General features: G+C 39.3%; 2 protein-coding genes across 7 annotated transcripts in view; one reads left to right on the forward strand and one right to left on the reverse strand.

Annotated features, from left to right (window-relative positions):
- Positions 1-10,275, reverse strand: part of DTL (denticleless E3 ubiquitin protein ligase homolog) — a 48,571-nt gene extending 38,296 nt beyond the window's left edge. For 4 of the 6 annotated variants that reach the window (XR_009254507.1, XM_058702111.1, XM_058702110.1 and 1 more), the window contains exons 1-5: positions 10,079-10,275; positions 5,154-5,279; positions 4,022-4,120; positions 2,692-2,753; positions 2,487-2,607 (exon numbers count right to left, since the gene is read on the reverse strand). Coding sequence is in view for 5 of the 6 variants with exons in the window: in XM_058702111.1 (XP_058558094.1) it covers positions 2,487-2,607; positions 2,692-2,753; positions 4,022-4,120; positions 5,154-5,279; positions 10,079-10,130 (460 nt within the window). In the remaining variant the exon portion in view is untranslated. The other 2 variants (XM_058702112.1, XM_058702114.1) reach the window with 2 other exon arrangements.
- Positions 10,276-10,445: 170 nt separating this feature from the next.
- INTS7 (integrator complex subunit 7) overlaps positions 10,446-24,974 on the forward strand; it is a 93,678-nt gene continuing 79,149 nt past the window's right edge. Inside the window, exons 1-3 of the mRNA XM_058702115.1 lie at positions 10,446-10,675; positions 22,136-22,265; positions 23,083-23,229. Of these exons, the coding sequence (XP_058558098.1) occupies positions 10,582-10,675; positions 22,136-22,265; positions 23,083-23,229 (371 nt within the window). The 5' untranslated portion in view covers positions 10,446-10,581. The remainder of the gene's footprint in view (positions 10,676-22,135; positions 22,266-23,082; positions 23,230-24,974) is intronic.

Below are 24,974 nucleotides of genomic sequence, written 5' to 3' on the forward strand. Positions count from 1 at the left end.
GAAAAAAAAAAAAAATTTTAAAAAAAAAAAAAAGAAAACTAAGGCATAGAGAAGTAACTTATAAAGATATTCTTAGCAGAATAAATCGAGAGCCCACTCTCCAAATCCCCAAGCTATACTGTCTCAGTATTAAAATATGGACCAGATCTACACAAAATGGTACAAGAGGTTGCCTCTAGGTTAGAAAAAAGGGCAATGGGATTAGAGAAGGGAACATAGGGGAACTTCAATTTATCTGTAATGTTTTACTCTTTAAAAACTAAACCTAAAAGACTGTTTCCTGTGTGAAAGAGTGAGCCCTTACCGAACCAATCTTTACCTGCATTAGCTATAAATTTTGGACAAAATATAAAAACCAACTACCTGAGGGCTGTTTAGAAACTGAACAAAAACATGCAATTTTTGGAGGGGAGTTTACACCTGAAGCAAATGATTGGCCTGGGCTAAATTACGGTTTTTTTGTAGTTTTGCCTTGAAGGTAACCACAGTTGCACGAGCAGTACCAGGCAGCTAAGATGCCAATAAAATATCTGCCATCTTTCAAGCCATAGGAACTAGGAAAAGGAGACTGAGGCAACAAGAGCTGCCAGAGTGAGAGGGGAACTCCAGAGAGAGCCAGAGAAAGGGTAACTCTAATTCTGTGTTTAAATTTAAAGCACAGGGCACCTGGGTGGCTCAGTCGGTTAAGCCTCCGACTTCGGTTCAGGTCATGATCTCACAGCTTGTGAGTTCGAGCCCCGTGTCGGGCTCTGTGCTGACAGCTCAGAGCCTGGAGCCTGCTTCAGATTCTGTGTCTCCCTCTCTCTGTGCCTCTCCTCTGCTCATACTGTCTCTAAAAATAAATAAACATTAAAAAAATTAAATTTAGCACAAGTCTCTGGTTGACCCCTGAACCATATATGCAAGGGAAAACCAAAGGCAGCTGGTAATTAAGGCTTACGTTGAAGAACTGAAAATGGGGTCTGACCCTTCTGTATGTCTAACAGCCTGCCATCTAACTACTACTGAGTTAATTGCCTGTTAAAACAAAAATATCAACAAATGAAAGTCCAGGGAAATAAAAATGACTTTGTCCAAGAGTTTAGAGGCAGAAACCACATTAAAACAGGGGTTCTACATATGGTTGTAAAAGTGTGCCCTGTACAAAGGCATTTGGCTGAAGGATCTAAAATCTAATCTGTGTTTACCAACCAAACTATGTGGCCTTGGGGGCAGTGTCCAACCAGATAATTCATGCTAGAGCACCTACAGACTACTGGGAGCCATGATAAAAGCCATCAGCCCCAATTTCTAACACAGTGCTTTTTTCTACTAGACCACATTGGCATAGACTTACTGTATAGAATTTTAAAGAAATTAAGCGAAGGGACCAAAAGATACAGTGTTTCCCTTTCCTATTACTCTTTAAATAAATTTATTTGTAAGGTAAATTTTCATCTTATTTTTATAAACTCACAGTAAACTCTGACACAGTAGTAAATCAGAACACAAACACCTAACTTTATACAATAGATGTATGAATGAAAACTTAGAGGTAAAAACTATGCCATTTATTTTTCTTCAAGGTTACGCTCTCAAAAGCAACCACAGTCAATTAAAATTGACATTTTTTTGAGTACAAATCAGCTCAACAACTCAGTCTGATTTTCCTGAGTGCTCATGTGAATAAATGAAAACGTTCCTTTTAAAAATAGAATATTTCTTAACGATAAAGGAGACTGCAATGTTTGTCTTTACCACTGAGGTAAAAATCAGATTAGTTCAGCCACTTCTTTGAGATCATTGTTTGTTGGTCTTTTTGTTAAAAAAAAAAAAAGAAAAAAAAAACTTCAGTGAGAAACTAATAGAGGAAGGAGAAAAGAAGTGAACAGAAATGAAGAGCTCATTCAGACAATCTTGTTTTTCCCTAGCTACTACAGCACTGTTCTGTATTATATCACTCTTTATATCTTCTTTCTCTATTATAATAGCAAAATAAATATAGAAAGATCAATTGCGAGTAAATAATTGAAAACCTATTAGAGAATTGGGCCATTTAAAGTAATAGTAAATTTTTAGGTAGAGAATCATGCCCATTTTATCAAGTTTCCCACTCTATCTTCACACCCCATTTAATTAAAATTTTAATTAAAATTAAAAAGTATCTAATTTATAAATAGAGTTAACCAGTGTCCAGTACAGGTTTTGATTTCAAAGGACACTCGAAGTTGTACAGAGGTATTGTGGCTGTTTATAAGTATTTACCTTATCTGCAAGATTATAGAAAAAAATTATCTGAAGATTCTTAACAGGGACAAGCTGGAGATAATGTCCATAAGAACGGGACTAAAAGCCAACTTTATTTCATGGGTTTCAGTCATGAGACTCTCAATCATCTATGTAGGTAAAGTAGCAACTCTGACAGGGGAAAGGGAGGAAACAATCACAGCTTCTTATTAACTCACTATAAAGGTTAAGGACATGAAAGGGGAAAGGTACAAACCTACCTTTCTCAAACTTAGAAAAGGCAACTGATTTGAGGCTGCACTGATGACCTTTGCATGTTCCAATCAGCTCACCAGCTTTTACATCCCAAAATTTGGCTGTTTGATCACCTGCTGCCGTAACCTTTCAAAAATAAGGTATCATAATTTAATAAAGAAACGCTTTACCAGTGTTTACCCAAATTCCAATAAAATGAAAGTCACTTACAAGCTTAAGTTCACCAGGAACCCAGGCCAGATCAAAGACAGCATTCCAGTGAGCCATCCATTCTAAACAAAGAAAATGGTGAATGTGAAATGTCTAGACTATGTTCGGGGTAGCCATATCAATAGCCGTCTGAATTTCTTGAAAGCTGTTGTGAAAAGATCAGTCATCAGCACCCCACAGTCCATGGGCCAAAGAGAACTTGCGTACACACAGACATTATACATTCCCTTTACTACTATAGAGAACTACCATTTGATATCAAATTCCTTTCCATGAGGTGACTAGTATTATACTCTCTAAAATGGAATGTTTCTGAAACATTTCCAGTTCAAAAATCTTCATCATGCTCTCTGAATGCAATCTAAACTAGTTTGACATTCAAGGTTCTGCATACTTTGGTCTTTATCTCTGTTGCAAGGTTTATCTCTCACTGTTCTCCATATATCTTATTCCAACCAAACTGGATCACTCCCTATTCCCTGATGGTAGCCTATGCTTTCTTATCTCTAGGGCTCTGCTGATGCTTTTGCCTCCACCTGGCGTGTCCTATTCCACCTCCATTGGTTTAAATACCATAGTCCAACTCAAACATCCTACACTTCATGAAAAATCTTCCTTGCCATCTTTACTACACGAAAGCTTTCCTTTTGACACTGTGGCATTTTTCTTGTACGTCTACATCATTTATAGCCTGTTTTATTTATCTCCACACTTGACTTAACTAGTTCCAAACTATTAGCTTCTTAAGGTCAGCAGAACTTTTCCTTGGGAAATGCTTGGGCAACATAAATACTTGAAAGTGATGTTTCCTCCAACCACGTTAAGTGTAAAAGATTTAACTTCTTAAAAGAAGAACTGTTTTTAATCCTAAAATGTGTGTGTGTGTGTGTGTGTGTGTGTGTGTTTTTAAACTTTCAGTAAAGGCATTGCCATAGTTAATAATATTGACAGAAAGGCAGTCCACCATTTACTTTCGGCCTGGTCCCTGAACAGACTTAATCAGAAGTGAATAGGGGCACCTGGGTGGCTCAGTCGGTTGAGTGACCGACTTCAGCTCAGGTCATGATCTCACGGTTCGTGGGTTTGAGCCCCGCGTCGGGCTCTGTGCTGACAGCTTAGAGCCTGGAGCCTGCTTCGGATTCTGTGTCCCCCTCTCTCTGCCCCTCCCCCACTCATGCTTTATCTCTGTCTCAGAAATAAACATTAAAAAAAAAAAAATTAAAAAAAAAAAAGAAGTGAATATAATTGGTAATATATCCAAATAACAATTTACACGAGGCTTTATGAATTCAGAATAATGTTAAAACAACAAGTTTAGACCTAGACTTACCTTTGACACACTTCTTTCGATTGGCTTGTGATTCTGTGTTATATAACCTAACGAAGCCTTCTTCATTGGCAACTGCTAGTATATGCTCCATATTGGGAGCTAAATAAGAAATAAAAAATAAAATATATAAAAAGTAACACAAAAATTTTAAAGCTGAGTATAAAGCTCTAAAAACAATACAATATAGATTAACTGAATGCTACTAGTTAAACACAAAGAATCTGTTTGAAAAGAGGGAAGAGGATTCTACCCAAATAGCATTTGATATGGTAGAGACGTTATTTGAATTAAAGACTGCTTAAAATTTGCCATAATATCTAATTCAGTGAATGACTCAAAACCACCAAAATTATCTTCAGATAATCTCTTATTTAGAGAAGGGTAGTACTTAAACAAAGTAAGAGCGGTACTGACCAATGGCGAAGAAAAGCATATGATACAAGCCACCAGCAAGTTGAGTCTACTAGTTAAATTTCCTTTTCATACCCTTTTACTTTTCCTCTCTTAAACCATTAACCGTGGGGACAAGTACTTCTATTTCTGTTCATATGTTCCCCAATGCATTATAGAAAGAGAGAGATTCCATCAGACCAAAAGGTGTACCTACTGGGCAAAACAGTTTTTCATGATGGCTGAACCTTTGCAATCCTTTCCCAGTATCAATTAAAAAACAACAAAACCAACAATGCTATAATAGTCTATGCTTTAGAGGAAATCTATAATTATGCATAGAGATTAAGAAAAGCCTATTTCATAAATCATAGAACAGTTATTAGAAAAATTCTAGGGGCACCTGGGTGGCTCAGTTGTTAAGTGACCGACTTCAGCTCAGGTCATGATCTCACGGTTGGTGAGTTCGAGCCCCATGTCAAGCTCTGTGCTGACAGCTCAGAGCCTGGAGCCTGCTTCAGATTCTGTGTCTCCCTCTCTCTCTGCCCCTCCCCTGCTCATGCTCTGTTTCTGTCTCAAAAAAAAAAAAAAAAAAAAAAAAAACATTAAAAAAAAAACATAGAAAAACTCTACCATCTATCTAACTTACTTTTTCTTGAAAGGGGGACAGCCAGTATTATTTCTTCTCTAAGTGTGAAACATTATTTCTGAGCAAGCCTAGAGTAGATAGTAATTCTCTTACCAGAAGAGAAGGTACATCCAAAAGGAGGAACTGGGACTCCTGTTTCTCCATAAGAAGTGTGCTCATCATTACAGTTGCACTGATAACCAGTTAGAAGGGACTGTAGAGGGTACTGTGAAGACCATCCTAAAGTAAGACACAATTCCTTATAGAATTCCAATATATCATCACATATCAGTACTTTAAACAAGCACAAAGGTACATATCTGTTTTTAAAAGCTTTACATACTTTATATAGATCCACTCACTATCCAGGATCCTCTAGAATACAGTTTCTGATATTTCCCTAAGGGAATCTGAGGTAGAAAGGTGGAAATGAAAGAGCGCACTCAACTTCTGATGAGGTACAGCTTTAGGCTTAAATGGAGTCTTAATCCATTTTAAATGGAGACTCTCCTTCGTACAGTGGAGATTTTAAAAAGCAAGTGGCCTCTGCACATTAAAACAGATCTTACCTCTCCTCCACCCTTTGGTGACAACCACAAAACACAACCACAAAGATTACCGCAACCATTAAAACTGCCCTTCTCCTCAATTAAAAATTGTTTCCAGAGTTTCTAAATCAACATCACCGCAAACTCTTAAATTACTAGAAATATCGTACATAATCCAATGGTCAAAGAGTTAAAGGAAATAATGTAGGTAAATGTGCCCACCTAGCCACTAACATATTCACAAGTAAATTCTAATTCCATTTCCTCTTTCCTTACCAGTGCTGAAATTCTAGGATTCTAAAATGTTAACAGCAACAAGTCACAGTATCTTAAAGTACATTAGAGCAGTTTTCATGTGAGGCATTAGGTACCTACCCCTAGAGTACAATTGGTTAAACCCTGGGTAGTGGTAGGGTCAGGGAAGTCTTTAGAGTCTTTAGAAATCGAAGTTGAGAGATGAGTAAGTTTTCACTGAATATACAAGAGAGAGGAAGAAATTCAGGGTATAGGGAGAATTTATTCGACTTGGGTCAGAGATCTAATGTGCACTATAGTCCTAAATAAATAGTAAGCAATCTTCAAAGATTTGTTTTATCATTTAGATATAGGGGTCAATACATTTAAAATATTTAAAATATTTAAATATTTTAAACTGAGAACTGAGAACTAAATGTTTATTAAGCACCAGAGGACAATGAAGTTACATTCTATTGAGAGCTGTCTAAATAATTAATAAACCCTCTTACATTTTAGGGTACTTTTAATTTCCACTTTCATCAAAAATACTGTTTGGAGAAGACCTCTTAGTCTGACATACCTCAGACACATCTAGCTTTGGTGTTCCTAGAGATAACCGGAAAGAATCGGTACAAAAGAAGCAAAGAATACAATCCAGATTTAGGCAATATTCCCGGGGATATTACCTCAAGGTCAGGTATCAGGGTAAATAAGCCATTAAAAGACCATTAAAGGAAGAATACAACAGTTATGTTGTAAAATATACATCTACAGGATGAATTTTAAAACAAAAACCTGTATTCTAAAGTCATGTAAATGTACACTTGTGGTTTGGGATTAAAAAATATAATAATCTAATGATTGCAACACAAAGAGTCTAGAGGACCAAGTCTTGAACAATTTAGGCAGAACTGAACAGGATAAGCTCTGGAGATGCAATTCTCTGCAATTACACAGGGACTCCTTCAAACTCTACCTCACTGCTTATGGACTAATATGCACAAAAGGCCTAACAGGGCTTGGTAACTTGTCCCTATCCACCCTTATATTTCTGCACTCCCTATAACAAACAGTTGTAGACGGCTCTCTTAACCAACTGTTGGATCCTTATTGTGCTTTGCAGTTTCCAATACGAATGTATAATTCTTTCCCCCATAACACACACTTGGAAAAGCCTGTTCTTTCCTCGATGTACAATTTAAGCCCCTAGAATTACACGCCAATTTTTCAAGAAGTATCTAAGATATGAGAGTTTTCAGTGAATCATTTGATATATGTGCATTTCTATAATGTCTGAGAAGGTTGTGGCTCTTTTCCCTTCTCTCCCTTCATCACTGTCTTTCTTCTACTTTTCAAAAGAAAGGCATTTCCATGTCCCAATCTTAACACTTGTGTTGATCCAAAGTATAAAAACTTATGGGAATCCAACTAAGAGACAATAGGATAATTCCTTTAATAAAGGCATCATAAATAGCCCAATCCATCTCTTTAAGATATACTTCCAATGAAATTTTACTTTTTGCTTCATAATTACTTATCAAAATTAATAGTCCATATTGTTTTGATAACTTGCATACTAATAACTGTAACAATTCAGAAGAAACTCTTGACACTTAGAGCCTTATGATTACAGAAAATTTTGACAGTGTGGTCAGTAAAATAACTTTTCAAGCCTAGAATCAAATTACATTAGGATAAATCCTGTGAAAGACAGTGGAAATAAAATCAAGAGAAAAAGCAACTATAGCTGACCTTGAACACAGGTTTAAACTGTGCGAGTCCCTTGACATGTGGATTTTTTTGACAAATACGGTACTGTAAATGAATTTTCTCTTCCTAATGATTTTCTTAATAACTTTTCTCTAGTTTTATCGTAAAAATACAATATATAATATGCATAATATAGAAAGCGTGCGTTAACTATGTTATTGGTAAGGCTTCCTTCCAGTTAACAGGAGGCTATTAGTAAAGCTGTGGAGAAGTCAAAAGTTATGGTGGAATTTTGACTGCGTGGCATTGATGACTCTAACCCCCATGTTGCTCAAGGTTCAACTGTACATGCAAAATATGGCAGTTAAAGAGTTTGTTCATATTTTTAAAAAATGATTGATGTGATCATCAAATCACTAGTTTTTATATTCTATTAGATACATTTTAATTTTTTATTTTAAAATTTCAGTAAGTTTAAACCTATGATAAAAACTTTTAGATAACAATTTAAAAATAGAGGAGTAATCAGATTTCCACTTTAGAAAGACTGTTAGCAGCAATGTGGAGCATAAACTGGAGAGAGAGAAACTAAGAGACCATTTAGGAAACTTGTTATTTAGTACAGACAAGAAGTTATCAGGACCCAGTGGAAATGGAATGGTAAGCATAGAACAGATCCAAGATACACTGATGAGGCAAAATCAGTGGGAATAGAGAGGACAGATTCAAGAGGTTTTAAGAGAACTTTCTGTATCTTGTGGACAACAGAGGAATTTTGATTGACTCAAGTTTCTGGCTAAGAAGACTAGTTTCAAATAATGGGACCACTCCCTAAAGTAGGTAATAGAGCAGGTTTGGGAAAAAAGTTCCGTTTTGAGTACTTGAGTCTGAGATGTTTGTGAGACTGACCTGCCGGGTGAAGATACTCACACAGCTTTTATAGGAATGGATGTAAAGTATAGGGAATGGAAGGTTGCAGGTAGTAGGGGAAGAAGGCCTGGTTGTGGCTATGATCATCCATAGGAGTAGGCAGAAGGAGAAAAGGGGCCTAGAATGGAACGCCAACATGGAAGGGGAAAGAAGAAGGTCCTACAAAATTCAGGGCATAGTATGTAACAATTCATGAATTTCAGAGTCTGACACATAACAATAAATGAGTATTTGTGAATGAGAGAGAGAGGGGAAGTAGACAGATATACTGAGAGAATGAGGAAAAAATCTGTTACAAAATAGGGGCTAAATATAGCCCCAATAACTTGCCTCAGGTCTCACAGATAGTAAGGACTCGGGCTGGAATTAAAACTCAGGCAGTTTAACTCCAAAGACAGAGCTCTTATCCACTGGGCAGTACTGCCACTCAGGACACAGGACACAGAGAAGGTACTTAAGCAAGGTCCCAGGAGAGTCAGAGAGGGGCATTTCGAGTACCATCAGAAAAATATACAAGGGGGCAGTAGGTAAGGATGATACAAAGTTCAGAATGGGGACAAGAAACGGAGGGACTATTCCTCAGTCTACTACTTCTCAATATCCTTTTCCTAGACCTTTGCCTTAATAATATAAAAAGTTCCCTTCTCAGATTCTTTTTGTTTTCCACATGATGTCAAGGGGGAAAGAAGACCTAGTCCCCTTTTAAATGAATGGGCTTTCATTTCTATCCAACCTCAGTCTGGGTAGTAACTCCCTGGTCAGAAACTTACCAGGAAGTTTCAGGTTGATGATACTCAAACCTGAGCTCAAAACTCCTATTGCCAATGTTTTAACCTAAGGAACCCCAACAACTGTAGCGAGTAAGTTGGATTTCTACATACCACTAACACAGAAACATCCCCAAGTTATACCGCTACAGTGAAAAACGAAACAAAGCATTTTAATCCCATTTCTGTAAACAACAATACATACTACCTTGGCATGGAAAAACATTTGTAATAATATACTTTAATCTACTATCAGTGATTATCTCTGGGGGATGTGGTTAAGGGCATTTTTCACTGTGTAATTTCGAATTTTTATGCACATGCAGTAATCAGGGGGAACATTTTTTTTGACCATGCTGGAAGCAGATGTTCTGTCTTCTCTGCTTGACTGAGTTCTGTAATAGCGAATCATATTCACCAGCATATACAGCAAACAGTAGGGCTTACTAAAGTTCTACAACAAATGAATCAATGAATTAACAAATGGATCCGTAAATGAGTCTTGAAGATCTCACAAAGCTGTTAAACCGCACACACACACACTCAAATGCACGCATTGTCCAGTTAATGTGCAATATAGACAGAAGCCGTAAAGAAGGCCAGCCGATTCAACTTTCCTCCCTCCGTCGGCCCGTATTACAATTTAAAAACTCCCGATTACGATTAAAAGTGTCCCAAGGACAGGAAAGTGCAGCTTTCTTCAGTAGTTCTCACTAACACGAACTCACTTTGGCCGTGGGAGAACTCGGGGGCTGGGAAACAGAGTTGGAGTCGGCCTTGGTCCGCGGTGTTGTTCGGAGGAGGTGAAGCCCGCCAGCAACAAGTAGCGGTTAGGGCCGTTACTCACCATTTCTCGGGACGCCGAACTGGGGCTGGCGGAGCACCGAATTGAAAAGCATCTGGGCCAGAGGAAAAGGTTCAACTGCAGGAAAAGCCGTGGAAATGCCCCTAGGTTCTGCAGAAATCGTAGCTTGCGCCCCTCTGAACACGACTAGTTATTGCCTCCAACTCCCGCCACTGTAAGCCCCGGCCACCAAACTCCCCGCCAAACTGACGTCACGCCCTCTGATTGGCTCTCACCGCGGCGTCCGGGCGCCTCCGAGTCACTTCCCCCTTCCAATCCCCGCCTCCTTTTCTCCGAGCCGCGGGAACCCAGAGTTCTGGAGCTCCCTGAGCGCCTGCGCGGGGGGCCGCAGAGGCGCTGGCGAACGGCGGGGAGACCAGGGCGCATGCGTAACAGGGCTTGACATAGCGCGGAGGAAAAATCCGCGAGGTGGTGGAAGAAGATGGCGGTGCTGGGGCAGAGTTTGCAATCTTTTTAAATAGGCTAGTCGAGTAACTATTCGGGTCATGGCGTCAAACTCAACTAAGTCTTTCCTGGCAGATGCCGGCTATGGCGAACAGGAGCTGGATGCTAACTCTGCCCTTATGGAATTAGACAAAGGTATTCGAAAGAGCGGGCTGAGCGGGTGAAACGGATGTGGGGGGCACTGGCGCCACCAGGCGGTGGTGGCCGCCGGACGGGCGCATGCGCCTAGTTTTCCCTGGGAGAGGGAAAGAGGGCGGGGGCGGGGCGGGCACCCATGCTTTTGGTGAATCCAGAGCTTTTGCAGCCCTGGTAGATTGCAGGAAAATTGCAACGTTGCTGGCTTGGCTTTGCACCAGTTGAACAAGTAGCGAGCTCCAGTGATGGGCCCGATTTGATCACTTGAGGGCACAGTTCTCCGCTTTTCCAAGCAGTTTGTAAAAATGCTAAATTTAAATTGTGAAATTGTTTTTCAGTACGTTCAGTTGAGACAAGGTCTTCACCAGGAGTGCTAAATAATAATCTTACACCCACTTTATAGCGTTGTATTTTATTTCTGTAACTCTGTTACCTACGGGTTACTAGGCAGATTAAATATGGCAAAAAAAAAAAAATCCAAAAAGCATCGCCCCTTTTTTTGTAAATTCCACGAGTCCTCTTTTCCTGTCGGAGCAGGGGTGAGAGGTGCGAGGGCTGCTTGGTGTAGTCGAAGGAGCTTTGGAGTTAGACTGAGTCAAATTCCAATGCCACTAATTTTATTATCATGGACAGGTCACCTAAGTTCACCTAACCTACGTATTTTGTCTCCAAAGTGGGTTCAGTACCATTGAGCTGGCAAGACTGTTGTAAATATTGATGTAATTGTATGCAAAGGAAGCCTTTATTAAATGCTAAAGAGATATGCCTTCTTAGAGATGGATGTGGGAGGCAAAGGCAAATATTTGACGGTAAAGAACTAAAGTATTAAACCTTTCTTTCAGTGTACTTCAGTGATTTTTATTGAATGGAGGAAACGTTTTGTCACCTGGTATACAGTTAATTCTTCATTGACCAGAGCCAATGTATACTTTATCGAGGATTGGGACTACAGCTTAGAAGGATGTGTCTTTAAGTCCACTTTGAGCCATTTCCCAGCTCTCTAACGTGGACACTCTGTCAACTTTATGGGATTTCGTTTTTTTGTTTTTTAACCTGTAAACATTTCTAGTAGGTAGGTCTAGATAAGAGTTTACCAGAAAAAGCTTTTAACTTCTTTTGATCAACATAAAGATGTTACAGCACTCCAATGAGATATTCCTTTGGTTGAGTCACATTAACTTTAGTACATCCTCATCAGCCAAGAAAATGATGCTGGGCTTTGCTTTCTCTTACCAAAGCCGTGAGCTGTTTCCCCTATGAAATATGAAATTATAATAGTAAATGTGATTTTTAAACACCACATAATCTTTTCATTCTGGAAATTCCTTCCTATTTCCCAGTGAAAGTTGCAGGTCTGGATATCTCATAACTCTACCAATTCTGAAGACATTTTCTACCACTCTGGTCCAGGTGGGCTCATTTCATGACAGTAGGACAGTGGTTGTAGAACAAAGATCAGGATCAGGCTCTGAAGAAGTTGAGAAATCTAGAATTCCTAAAAATTTGACATTGTGTTAAAAAAGATATAACACAATTTTTGCTTTTTAGAAGTTGATACAGCATACGGTATTTCATATCTGTAAGAAATAAATGCATGATTATTGAGTGTTTAACTATAAACTGGCAGTCAGTCCTAGGTATTAAGCAAGTGATCGTGTTCAAGTCTCCCAGCAGTACCCCAGGTGAGTATTCCCCAGATGTCTCAGGCTCAGAAAGATAATTTGAACAATATAAGAACAAAACTTGTGGGGGCACCTGGGTGGCTCAGTCGGTTGAGGGTCCGACTTTGGCTCAGGTCATGATCTCACAGTTGGTGAGTTTGAGCCCCGCGTCGGGCTCTGTGCTGCCCGCTCAGAGCCTGGAACCTGCTTCGGACTCTGTGTCTCCCTCGCTCTCTGCCCTTCCCCAACTCGTGCTCTATCTCTCTTTCTCTTAAAAATAAACAAACATTAAAAAAAAAAAAAAAGAACAAAACTTTTGTTCTTTTTCGCTTCACCATGCTCCCCTTTTAAAGCTGTTATGAAATTAGATTACAGGAATGGCCAGTTTCATTAGAATATAGTTTAGTATTTTAACTATTGAGTCATTTCATCCTGTATCTGTTAAAGTATTTCTGTTTTATGAGCCAAAGGTCATAGGGTCAGAAGGCTACAAGTTCTGACTTTGTTTTAATTCCCAAACGTCTAGACCAGAGTTCCCCAAATTGTATTCCAAGGAATAGTTTCTCAAGTATTTTAATAGGAGGTTCTTAGTCCATAGCCCCTCTTCATGTCCCTCCCTTGCACCCCCCAAAATGTACACTCACATTCACACACACAACTTATTTCATCAGGCTTTGTGCTAGGGAAACAGTGACAAAACAAAATGAAGCCCCTGCATCTGTAGAGCTTATATTTGGGACAGAGAAAACAGGCAATAAGCAAATATATTAAGCATATATTGTGACAGGCAGTGATACATATTGTAAAGAAAAGTGAAACTAATGAAGGGGGCTGGAGAAAACTGGGTGTGGGATTGGGGTTGTTTATTTTATTTATTTATTTTTTACTTTTATTTACTTTTGAGAGAGACAGCATGTGAGTGGGGGAGGGACAGGGAGAAAGAGGGAGACACAGAATCCAATGCAGGCTCCAGGCTCTGAGCTGTCAGCACAGAGCCCAACGTGGAGTTTGAACCCACAAACTGTGAGATCATGACCTAAGTCTAAGTCTGACGCTTAACTGAGCTGCCCAGGTGCCCCTGGTTTGTTATTTTATGTCGGATAGTGAGGGACAGGCCTTACTGGTCAAATAGAGGAACAGCAAGTGCAAAGTCCCTGAGGTTGGAGCCTGTTTTGCATGCTGTTTCTGGAGCAGAGTGATAGACATTGAAGATAAAAAGATAGCCAGGAGCCAGTTCGTGTAGGACAATACAAGCCATTGAAATGATTGGCTTTAATTCTGAGATGGGAAACCATAGGGAATTTTCAGCACAGGTGTGGCATATCTGACTTAATTTTGAGAAGGATCAGTCTGACTGCTGTGTTGAGAGTACATTGAAGTGGGAGAGCCAGGGATGGAAGTGAGGAAGCTAGTGAGGCAATTGTCACTATCCAGGAAGAAGACAATAGTGGTTTGGTCCAGGGTGATTTCAGTGAAGATATGTGAAGTGCTGAGATTCTGGATATATTCTGAAGGTAGAGCCAATAAGATTAGCTAATGAATGTGATGAGAATGTGAGAATTAGTGGTCAGGAAAAAACTTAGAGGTGTTTGGTCTGATCTACTAGAAGTATGTATTGCCATTTACTGAGTGGATGAAAGTGAAATCAGTTTGGGACTGCTAAATTTGAGACATCTCTTAGTCATCCAAATGGAGATGTTGTGTAGGCAGTTAGATGTACAGATGTGACACTTGAACTCCATTATAAGGAAATGTCTGTGGCACTCGTGTCCTAAGATGCACACTTGGGAGATGTCATTTATGATTTCTTGTACTTTGTTCTGAGCCTTTTGAGCAAGCATGGCAGTTAAGCCATTTGTTTCTGATCTCTCTAGGAATAAATGGATGCCATTTTGAAGCTGACACAAGTCCATTCCTTCCAGATGTAGTTAGTAACACAGAAAAATAGTCAGGTGATAGCCATTCATTCACTCAGCAAATATTTACAGATCGCCTACATTGTGTTAGTCACTGTACTTGGACTTGGGGCTATATTAGTGAACAGTACAGCTTTAAGAAGGAAACGGCTAAATCATATATGGCCTTGTTAGTCAGGACAAGAAGTTTGGATTTTATGCCAAGTGCATTGAGAAGACACTGAAAATTTTTAAGCAGAGGACTGACATGAGATTGGTTTACATTTTTAGTGATCACTCTAGCTGCTTTGTAGAGGTCTTTCGGTGGTATGTCCCTTTTTCAGAGTTTTTAGCTGATAACCATGCTGACTGAGCTGTGAAGACTAAGCACATACAGAGTTAAATGTTATAATCAAGTATAACTTAAATTTATCTGCCACATTTCAGAATATGGATAATCATTAATCCAGGCATTATAAAGGACATATCTCATTTACATTGATCAGTATAACTTTCTCATTAATATAACTTCTGCATAGTCTGAACTGACAGAAAGTGTCCTAATGATTTAGGAAAACCTAATGCAAGATCTCTTTCACCCTGAGTGAAAAGGAGTCTCCTTTAAATGACATCACTCAGCCTGATTCCTGTAAGGTTGGCCTTGGAAAGGATGAGGTGAAAGAGCAACCAGGAAGGGAGTGGTTCCCTTTCTTGCAGCTGGGCTATGGGAAGAGAGGAAATATAAGAGATGGAGTTGCTACTTGAGGTGTTGGTGAACTTACTGCTGCATGAAATTTTGAGGCGTGCTTTTTGAAAAATTTATGAAATAGAAAACTGATACAAATCAGGACAACTATTTATCTTCCCTTATTTTCCCCTTAGATGCTATCACCTCACCTGTATTCCAAACCTGTGAATTCTCAGACTGAAAGCCACAGATTGCTATTACACTGTCCATTTTGGCACAGATGTAGTTGGTGTTACGATAAACACGAGGCTATGGAAGTATCTCCATATCCCCTACTCAAGAGAGAGGCCTCTGCAACAAAGTCTGTACCAGGTGACCCATTCCATGCCAGAACTGACTGATTCAGAAGGGGACATGTGACCCACACTGAGTCAACCAGATTCTCTCTTGAGATCTGTACCATCAGACCATATTTAGCCTGAGAGTATCAAGAGGTGGACCTGTAAGAAGGTCACGTGGAATTGAAAGTCTTAACATCTCAATTCCTGATTGGTGATTACTTGATGGGTCATGAACTATTCCAAAAACCCAAGGCCCTTCTTCAGTTCTTACTGAAATCCATAGACTCATTTTTATATGTGGGTAAGAGCTACTATTTTGACGATTTTGTAACTTACAAACTGCATCCTTAAATATTACTGAAAGTTGGTATTCATAAAATAAAGCTAATTTCTTTATGATTCCGAATCACTATTCTGGCTGTACGGTATTGCATACATCCCACCATACACAGTTATAGACAGTTTATGAAATTTGGGTGAAGGATGTTTTATTGTTCATTATCAGTTGAGTTGACTATCATTTCTGTTGTTTCTGTTCCTGCTTTTTAAATATAATTTACTGAGACTTGCCGTGATCAATTTATTAAGCTGTAGGATGTTAGGTTATCTTACAATGTGTGGTGCATACTTATGTTGGTATTTCTTCTTCCCTACCCCCATTTTTAATGAATACACTTCAAGATACATACGTGTTATGGTTCCATTTTAAATCATCCTCACCCCTCAGCTAAAGCGAACGTACATACCAAACTCTCTTAAAACGTGCTTGGATGGTAATGTGTATTAGCAGTGTTCTTTGTGGTGGGTATTAGTCATGTTGGTGGTCACTTAACATCTTGTGATCGCTCCTCCTGTGCTTGAGGAATGACTCACACCAAGAGCCCTGTCTCACCAGAGTGGAAGCCAAAACTCACCTTTCTAGTTAACTTTGCAAAGCGCGAGATGTGAACTCAGCTCTGCCAGTCAGAGAGACCTCCTCCGGGCTCTGTGATACAGGAGGTTAGCAATGCACGAAGATGTACTTGAGGGCACACTCACAGTTCTGTGCCCTGGCAGTGACCTTGGCTGCGGTGTGAGTGGACAGTAACGGCAGCAATGGCTACAGCGTTCCTGGATGACAGCAGAGCTAATAGTTGCATCCCGAGTTTCCCAGCAACAAGACTTCTCATCTCATCAGTCTGGCAGTGCAGTATTAGGTGTTCTTAGCTGTTTAGCCTCGAAACTGTTTATTAGGTTTTTAATAAACTCATGTTCTGCCTAATCAGCCAGTTAGCTTGTGTGGCTTGAAGCTAAGAACTCTGACTGATACATGCTGCCTGGAAATGTGTGTTGTTTTGAAAACTTGATTCATGTACATAACAACCCCCAAGTTTACCATAATTTATGTTATTCTTCCTCAGTTCCCTAGAATTTGTTATCCCTCAGAGCACTCTAAAATCATAATCAAAGAATCCCTTTTTAAATCTTAACTTCTACTCTCTAGTTGCGTGCTACAGATGTATTTTAGCTTCATAGTTTAGGACCATAGGCTCTGGAGCCAGATTGCCAGGACTTGAATCCCGCATCTGCCATTTATTATTAGCTTTTGTTCCTTAGGCAAGTTGCTTAACAAGTCTTTGCCTGTGTCATCTTTAAAATGGAGATAAAAGGTGGCTCATTTAGTTGAGCATCCAACTCTTGATTTCAGCTCAGGTCATGATCTCATGATTCATGAGATCGAGCCCCTCATCGGGCTCTGCGCTGACAGTGTGGAGCCTCCTTGAGATTCTCTCTCTCCCTCTCTGTCTGCCCCTTCCCCACTCGTGCGTGCACACTCGCTCTCTCTCTCTCTCAAAAATGAACATTTAAAAAATAAAAAAGAAGGAGAGCTCCGTTTCTTTGGTGGGAGAGTACAAAGAAAGATGTAGAAACAGCAATCACATCCCTACACCTTAATATCTGTTTTTATAGTGGCATTCTCACGATCGTTGGTCTTATGATCAGGGCATTCTTCCTCAGGTTGGTTGTAGCTAGCAACAGAAATAAAGTGAACAGCCCTTCTTACATGATCTGATTGTGCTGAGTGCCCATTTTCAGGTGCTTGGTTTATTATGAAATTGAAACTGGCCCGGAGCAAGCAAGATGGGTACCATAGCCCCAGCTTAGGATTGTTGCCAAATCCTAGGTCTTCGTGCATTTTCCTCTTCCCTTGAACCTTAGCTTCTGTCCCTCAGAGTCAACCTAGCTTCTTGTTTCCTTTTTCCAAAAGCTCTTACATCAGAAAATAAGCAAGAAATTGACTCTTCTTTTACTTATTTATTTTGGTTGGCTCTGTTACAGGAATGAGGGTATATTTTATCTTAAAGAAATAAAATTAGACAGTATTAGAGAAATCAAAACATTTCTCTGGCCAAATTCAAAATTATCTTTGGTACATTTTAAATCACCATGTTTAAACAAATCAGTGTAATCTGTGATTTTGCTTTTTAAGGGAATGTAAAACAGATCATATTCTGTCAGGAAACTCCCTCTACATGGGCTGTCTCCTACTTTACGTTTTTCATCCCAACCAAGGTTTAGTTCATTACAAACAGAATTTTACTCCCTTTTGCGTCACTGAGAGAGAAGAGGAGGAAAAAAGTTCAATGGCTGTGCATCATCCCAATAGGTTCCCCTAGCACACATGCACAAACATATCTGTTACTTCTCTGTTCTCTCACCTGCATCCTCAGACCTGCCCTTCCTTATCTCCCCTTCCCTTTTGTCTTTACTGCCCTGTGTGTGTGTCTCTGGAACCCTCTGTCAAGTCAGGCCTTTAGAAAAGCTTTTAAGCCCACATGAGCCACTGCCAGGTACCTAGAACATTTCCATTGGCAAGGTGTGTTTGGTTGGGAGAAGAGTTCTAGAGCTTTAATGGCAGTTCTATGTATGGAGGTGGGGGGCAGAGAAAAGGGGGAGCAGGCAAAGAAGGGATATGTTCTAAATATCTCAATTAGAAATTTGAATTAATTTTCCCATGGGAACTTTTATTATAAATTGTTATTGGATTCTGGAATATGATGAGTGCTGACAGTGCTTTTTTTTTTCCTACAAGGAAATATATTCCAAGTACCAAATAACCAACAAGAGTGCGTTTACAAAACTCAAACCATTAATACGTTGTAGGAATTGCCTGTGCAGATTTACTCTGATTGTCTTTTGTATTGAAGCATAGTCACACCCAGTAAAGAGTCCTCAGATGAGTATTTTCTTTGTCATTTTCAGACAGCGAACAGATTTACTGAACAGAGAGATTGTAGCGCCCCTATTCTTGCCCAGATTTAGATATATATAATTAGCATTTTGTAAATGCTAAAATACTAAAAAAAATATTTGAAGCTGATTATGTTAATACCATATTAAGATACTCATTCTAAATGAATATTTTTTCAGGAATTGAACATTAACTTTATAATTTATTGGTTGCTTTTTTTTTATGTTAAAAAAATCAGATTAATTGAGGTATAATTTATGTATAATTAAATTCACCAAATGCATGCAGTCATGAAACCACTACCACAGTCAAGACATAGAATGTTTCTGGGGTGCCTGGGTGGCTCAGTTGGTTGAGCATTTGACTCTTGATTTCGGCTCAGGTTGTGGTCTCACGGTTAGTGAGTTCGAGCCCCACATTCTGCCTGCATGGACAACAAGGAGCATGCCTGGGATTCTCTCTCTCCCCCCTCCCCCGCTCAAGCTCTCCCTGTTCTTTTTCTCTTTCTCTCTCTCAAAATAAATAAACTTAAAAAAAAAAAAAAGATATAAAACATTTCCTTCACCCCCAAAACTTTCCCTTTACCCCTTTGCAGTCAATTTTCTCTCTCAAGCCCCTGACAATTACTGATCTGTTCTCTGTCCCAAAGTTTTGCCTTTCCTTGAATGTCATATAAAACAGTCTTAAAGTTTTGTAGTCTTTTTTGGGTCTGACTTCTTTCACTTAGCCTAGTGATTTTGAGATCTACCCGTGTTGTTGCATGAAGCAGCATTTGTTTCCTTTTTATTGCTGAGTGGTAGTCCCTTGTGTGGATAGACCACAGTTTGTTTATTTTTTCGCCAGTTGATGGACATTTGGGTTTTTTCCAATTGGTGGCCATTATGAATAAAGCTACTGTGAGCAGTTGAATACAGGTATTTGTACAGACGAATATTCTCAATGCACCTGGGTAAATATTTAGAAGTAGGATTGCTGAGTGGACAGTAGGTAAATGATCACCTTTGTAAAAAACAACCAAACTGTTTTCCAAGGAGTTGTATAGTTTTGTATTCCCACCAGCAATATATGAGAGTTATAGTTGCTCCATAGCCTCATTAGCACTTGCTGTTGTCTGTCATAACATTTTTTGCCGTTCTAGTGGGTATGTACTGCCATCTTAATGTGGTTTTTAATTTACATTTCCCTGATGACCAGCCGTGTTGAACATCTGTTAACTTGCATGTGTGTGCCATTTATATTTGTTCTTTAATGAAATTTCTCTTCATACCTTGCCCATTTAAAAAAATCAGGTTGTGGGGCGCCTGGGTGGCTCAGTCGGTTGAGCATTTGACTTCAGCTCAGGTCATGATCTCACCGTTCGTGGGTTCAAGCCCCGCATGGGGCTCTGTGCTGAACACTTGCTCAGAGCCTAGAGCCTGCTTCAGATTCTGTGTCTTGTTCTCTCTCTCTCTCTCTCCCCACCCCCCCGCCCCCGCCCCCAGCTCATGCTCTGTCTCACTTTGTCTCTCAAAAATCAATAAATGTAAAATTAAAAAAAAAAAAAAATTAAAATAAATAAATAAATAAATAAATCAGGTTGTCTTCTAGGGTTACCTGGGTGGCTGAATCAGTTAAGCATGTGACTTCAGTTCAGATCACAATCTCACAGTTCGTGGGTTCGAGCCCCACGTCGGGCTCTGTGCTGACAGCTTGGAGACTGGAGCGTGCCTCAGATTCTGTGTCCCCCTCTCTCTGCCCTCCCCCACTCGCACTCTGTCTCTCCGTCTCTCAAAAATAAATAAACGTTAAAATTATTAAATATAAAAATTAAAAATCGTGTTGTCATCTTATTGAGGCAGAAGAAGTATGGATGATGTCTGTGGAGTGACCCTATAGGGTAGAGGCTGGAGATGTGGGTGGTGTAAGAATTCACCCAAGGCAGAACAAAGGAGATAGAAGTTTATTGAATACACTGCAAGAGAACTTCAGGGCAGGATAGCAAAGGAGAGACAAGCGAGTAGGCAAAGTTGGGGGACTGGATTTAAGCGGGTGGGAAGTGAAGAGGCATGGGAACATATGGAATTTTCCTTTTTTGGTACTTGTGCCTCGTCATAAGCAGCCCATTGGTCAGCTAGGGCTTATGGATATTTTGAGGTGGGTCTTCCCGTTTGCATTCAGCTCCATAGTCACCATGGACCCTTTTACCTTACTCAGGTTTCCATTGGTCGAGCCTGTTGCCTAAAAGTGGCCTCCACATTGTCCTTTATCAGATATGTGTTCTCTAAATATTTTCTTCTGGTATGTGGCTTGTCTTTTCATTCTCTTAACAGTATCTTTTGAAGAGAAGTTTTTTTTTTTTTTTTAATGTGTATTTATTTTTGAGGGAGAGCGAGTACACACAAGTGGGGGAGAGACAGAGAGAGAGAGAAGGAGACACAGAATCTGAAGCAGACTCCAAGTTCCCAGCTGTCGGATTAGAACCCGACGTGGGACTTGAACCTATGAACCGAATGATCATAACCTGAGCCAAAGTGGACGCTTAACCGACTAAGCTACTCAGGCACCCCAAAGAGCAGAAGTTTTTAATTTTGATGGAGTTTAATACTTTTTTATTTTATGGTTTATGCTTTTTGTGTTTGATCTAAGAAGTCTTTGCTTAACCCAAGCTCATAAAGATTGTATTTTCTTCATATGGTTTATAATTTTAGCTCTTACATTTAGGCCTATGGTTCATTTTTGAGTTAATTTTTGTGTATGGTGCAAATTAAGGATCAAGGTTTTATTTATTTATTTATTTTTGCATATGGATATTCCGTTGTCCCAGGATAGTTTGTTAAAAAGAGTATCCTTTCAACATTGAATTATCTTGGCCCCTTTGTTACATCATTGCTTTGAAACCTTTCTTCTTCCCTAATATAAAGCATTTAGTGTTAGGTTTCTTGAAGAATTGCATTAGCTGCCTCCCTTAGGTTGTGCTTTCTTTTTCATTCAGTTGAAGACATTTCTTTGTGAAGTTTGTTTATTTTTTGCTTATTTATTTTGAGAGAGAGGAAGAGTGCCTGTGGGCGCTCACATGAGCGGGAGATGGGCAGAGAGAGAGGGAGAGGGAATCCAAGCAGGGTACGTGCTGTCAGTGCAGAGCCCAATGTGGGGCTCGATCCCATGAACCATGAGCCAAGATCAAGAGTTGGATGCTTAACCGACTCAGTCAGCCAGCCACCCCAAGATATTTTTCTAATTTCCCTTTCACCCATGGCTTATTTATAAGTTTTTTAATTTCCAAATATTTGGGAAGTTTCTAGATATTTTTCTCTTAGAGATTTCTAACTTAATTCCATTATGGTCAGAGAACATAACAAGGTATGATTTCAGTCCTTTTAAATTTGTTGAGACTTATTTTATGGCCCCAAATATTCTTAAACTACTCAACCTTTTTTAAAAAAATTGTTTCTTCTTCATTAGTTTATATCTAAAAGTGACAGTTTACCAAATTACTATCTGGCCTATTATTTATAAAAGATCATGTTGTGATTCACAATTGTTGTGAATGTTATTTTATGGTATAAGTAATTTCACTGTGTAATGCTGTGTTGGTATTTGCTATTTTTGCCTTGTTGTAACCACAGATTTGTAAGCTATTCTTCTGTTTTCATGCTTTTCGTAGGTCTAAGATCTGGCAAGCTTGGCGAGCAATGTGAAGCAGTTGTTCGCTTTCCCAGGCTCTTTCAGAAGTATCCATTCCCTATTCTCATCAATTCCGCATTCCTAAAGTTAGCTGACGTTTTCAGAGTTGGGTAAGTCTTTTTAAAGCCTCGGCATCCTAAAGTATTTGTTCACGTTTCTTTGTTTAATATCGTAGTCTTTATTCTTTTTGCGCTTTAGGACTTCCACGTGGTCGGTGACCATTTTAGTGGATGCACATGGCAGTTTGCAACACTTTTTGGTGTGAAATATAGTGGTGTTTTAAGCACAAATGAAGTCACAAGTCAGAGGGTACTTCTTTGGGGAACAGGATAAATCAAATTAAGATGATCTTAATGTATTGTTGTATATTTTGGAAGTATCTGATTTGCACAGGTTGTTTTGAGAAGTTTCTGACTTAATATTTTGTAATACAAGATTGCATGTTACTGTGAGGTTCCTAAAACATGGAAGCACTGGATAAATCCCTGCTGGTTGGTTGGTTTGTTTTCTCCCCACCAGTCCCTCCTACTTCTTTCCACCATTTTTCATGTACTCAGGTACTTATATACACACCAAGTCAGACTTGAAGGAGAAGAGATTTGTAGAATTAGCTTGCTAGAAGAGGAAGACCATCTGAGCTCCCGGCCATGGTTATAATACAATTGAAGAGATGAGGTTCATCTCCACAGCTTCTCTTTCTGACTCTACCCTCTTGGTGTCTGGCCCCAGAACTGTAGGCATTGCTAACTGCTTATGCTTCGTATTCAAAGCATAGGCTTCAACTCTTTTAGTGATGAGACAAAAAAATGATAAGATTGAAAAACATTGCCCCGTTGCTAACATTTAAAATCATGTGTTGCTTTGATTCCTAATTAAATGTTACTTTCCTAAGGTGGTCTCATTTACCTTTTCTCTGCTTCTTCGTAGAAACAATTTCCTGAGGTTGTGTGTCCTTAAAGTTACTCAACAGAGTGAGAAGCATTTGGAGAAGATTCTAAATGTGGATGAATTTGTGAAGAGAATTTTCTCTGTGATTCATAGTAACGATCCTGTGGCAAGAGCCATCACACTCCGGTATACTCTGTTGCTATAATGAATCCACAAGATTGTTTGGGCTGTAATTATGTACTCAAGAAAGGCAGTATATGTACTTTTTTTCATTTTGGATGGTACTAATTTATTTTTTCAATTAAGACTCCAGGCAGAAATATGGTAACCATCCCAATCTATACATGCTTTTCAGTTACCATCTATGATACTGTTTGGTTGTGAATTATTGCCTAACTTGTGTGTTCGAAACATTCCTTTTCCTAAGTTGGTATTCTGATCAGATAACTTGGATCTGAATCTAGCTTAGCCTCAGCTGATTTTGAGCTCTTCCTGACTTTGTTCTGTTTCAAGTCAGTTTTTTTATTCATCCGTGGTTATGTGCTCATTTTTAAAAAAAAATTTTTTTTAATGTTTTATTTTTGAGAGAGAGAGAGAGAGAGAGAGAGTGTGTGTAAGCTGGGGAGGGGCACAGAGAGGGAGACACAGAATCCAAAGCAGGCTCCAGGCTCCGAGCTGTCAGCACAGAGCCTGACATGGGGTTCAAACTCATGAACTGTGAGATCATGACCTGAGCTGACGTCGTATGCTTAACCAACTGAACCACCCAGGTGCCCCTGTTATGTGCTCATTTTTATACACAGTCATTTGTATTTGAACCCCTTGGAGAATGCCAGATACAACTACTGTTGTTTGTTCAGCCTTTTCTTTCTTGGCATCTAAAAAATATTTTTTTTTAATTCTGTCAGAATTTTATACTATAAGCCTTCTATCCAGTTTCAACCATATTTTCTTTTTAGGTCTGCCGTCTATGGAATGTATGTGTAATGTTTAGACTTTTGAAATTGACTTTCCTAAATTATAGGGCTCATTTCTGACTTGCCTTGTTCAGACAATCCTCTTTTTAGCCAGGAAGTCTAGGATGTCACTTTTTCCCTAAGTTTTTCCATCAGGAGCCAGCACTTCCCTCTTGTTCAGGATTAAGTGCTTTTGTCATTCCTCTGCCTTTTGAGTGATTAAATTTTGAGCACAGTGTGATATTTTAAAGACAGTAAATTGGCTTTATCTTTTAAAAACCATATATAAAAGATTTAAAGATATCTTACCTTTTTTTTGTTTATTTTTGAGAGAGAGAGAGAGAGAGAGAGAGTCAACACTCACACACAAGTGAGGGAGGGGTAGAGAGAGAATCCCAAGCAGGCTCCACGCTGCCAGCACAGAGCCCCATGTGGGGCTCAGTCTCACAAACCGTGAGATCATGACCTGAGCCGAATCAAGAGTTAGATGGATGCTTAACTGACTACCCAGACCCAAGATACTCTTACCTTTTGATTCAGCAAATTCACTTACAGAAATTGTTTGCTATAAATCATTTTTAAAAGTTGGTGGATGGGGCGCCTGGGTGGCGCAGTCGGTTAAGCGTCCGACTTCAGCCAGGTCACGATCTCGCGGTCTGTGAGTTCGAGCCCCGCGTCAGGCTCTGGGCTGATGGCTCGGAGCCTGGAGCCTGTTTCCGATTCTGTGTCTCCCTCTCTCTCTGCCCCTCCCCCGTTCATGCTCAGTCTCTCTCTGTCCCAAAAATAAAAATAAAAATAAAAAAAAAAAATAAAATAAAATAAAAGTTGGTGGATATATGTATACAGATGATCATAGTATCATTTTTGTAAAAGGTGAAAAATGATGTGTCGATATGGGAATAGTTAATTTATGGACCACTGTATAACTTTTAAAGAATGAAGTAAGTATATGTTTAACATAGAGATACTAAGTTA

The sequence above is a fragment of the Neofelis nebulosa genome, chromosome 15 (genome assembly GCF_028018385.1).
Source record: "Neofelis nebulosa isolate mNeoNeb1 chromosome 15, mNeoNeb1.pri, whole genome shotgun sequence".
NCBI lineage: Eukaryota > Metazoa > Chordata > Mammalia > Carnivora > Felidae > Neofelis > Neofelis nebulosa.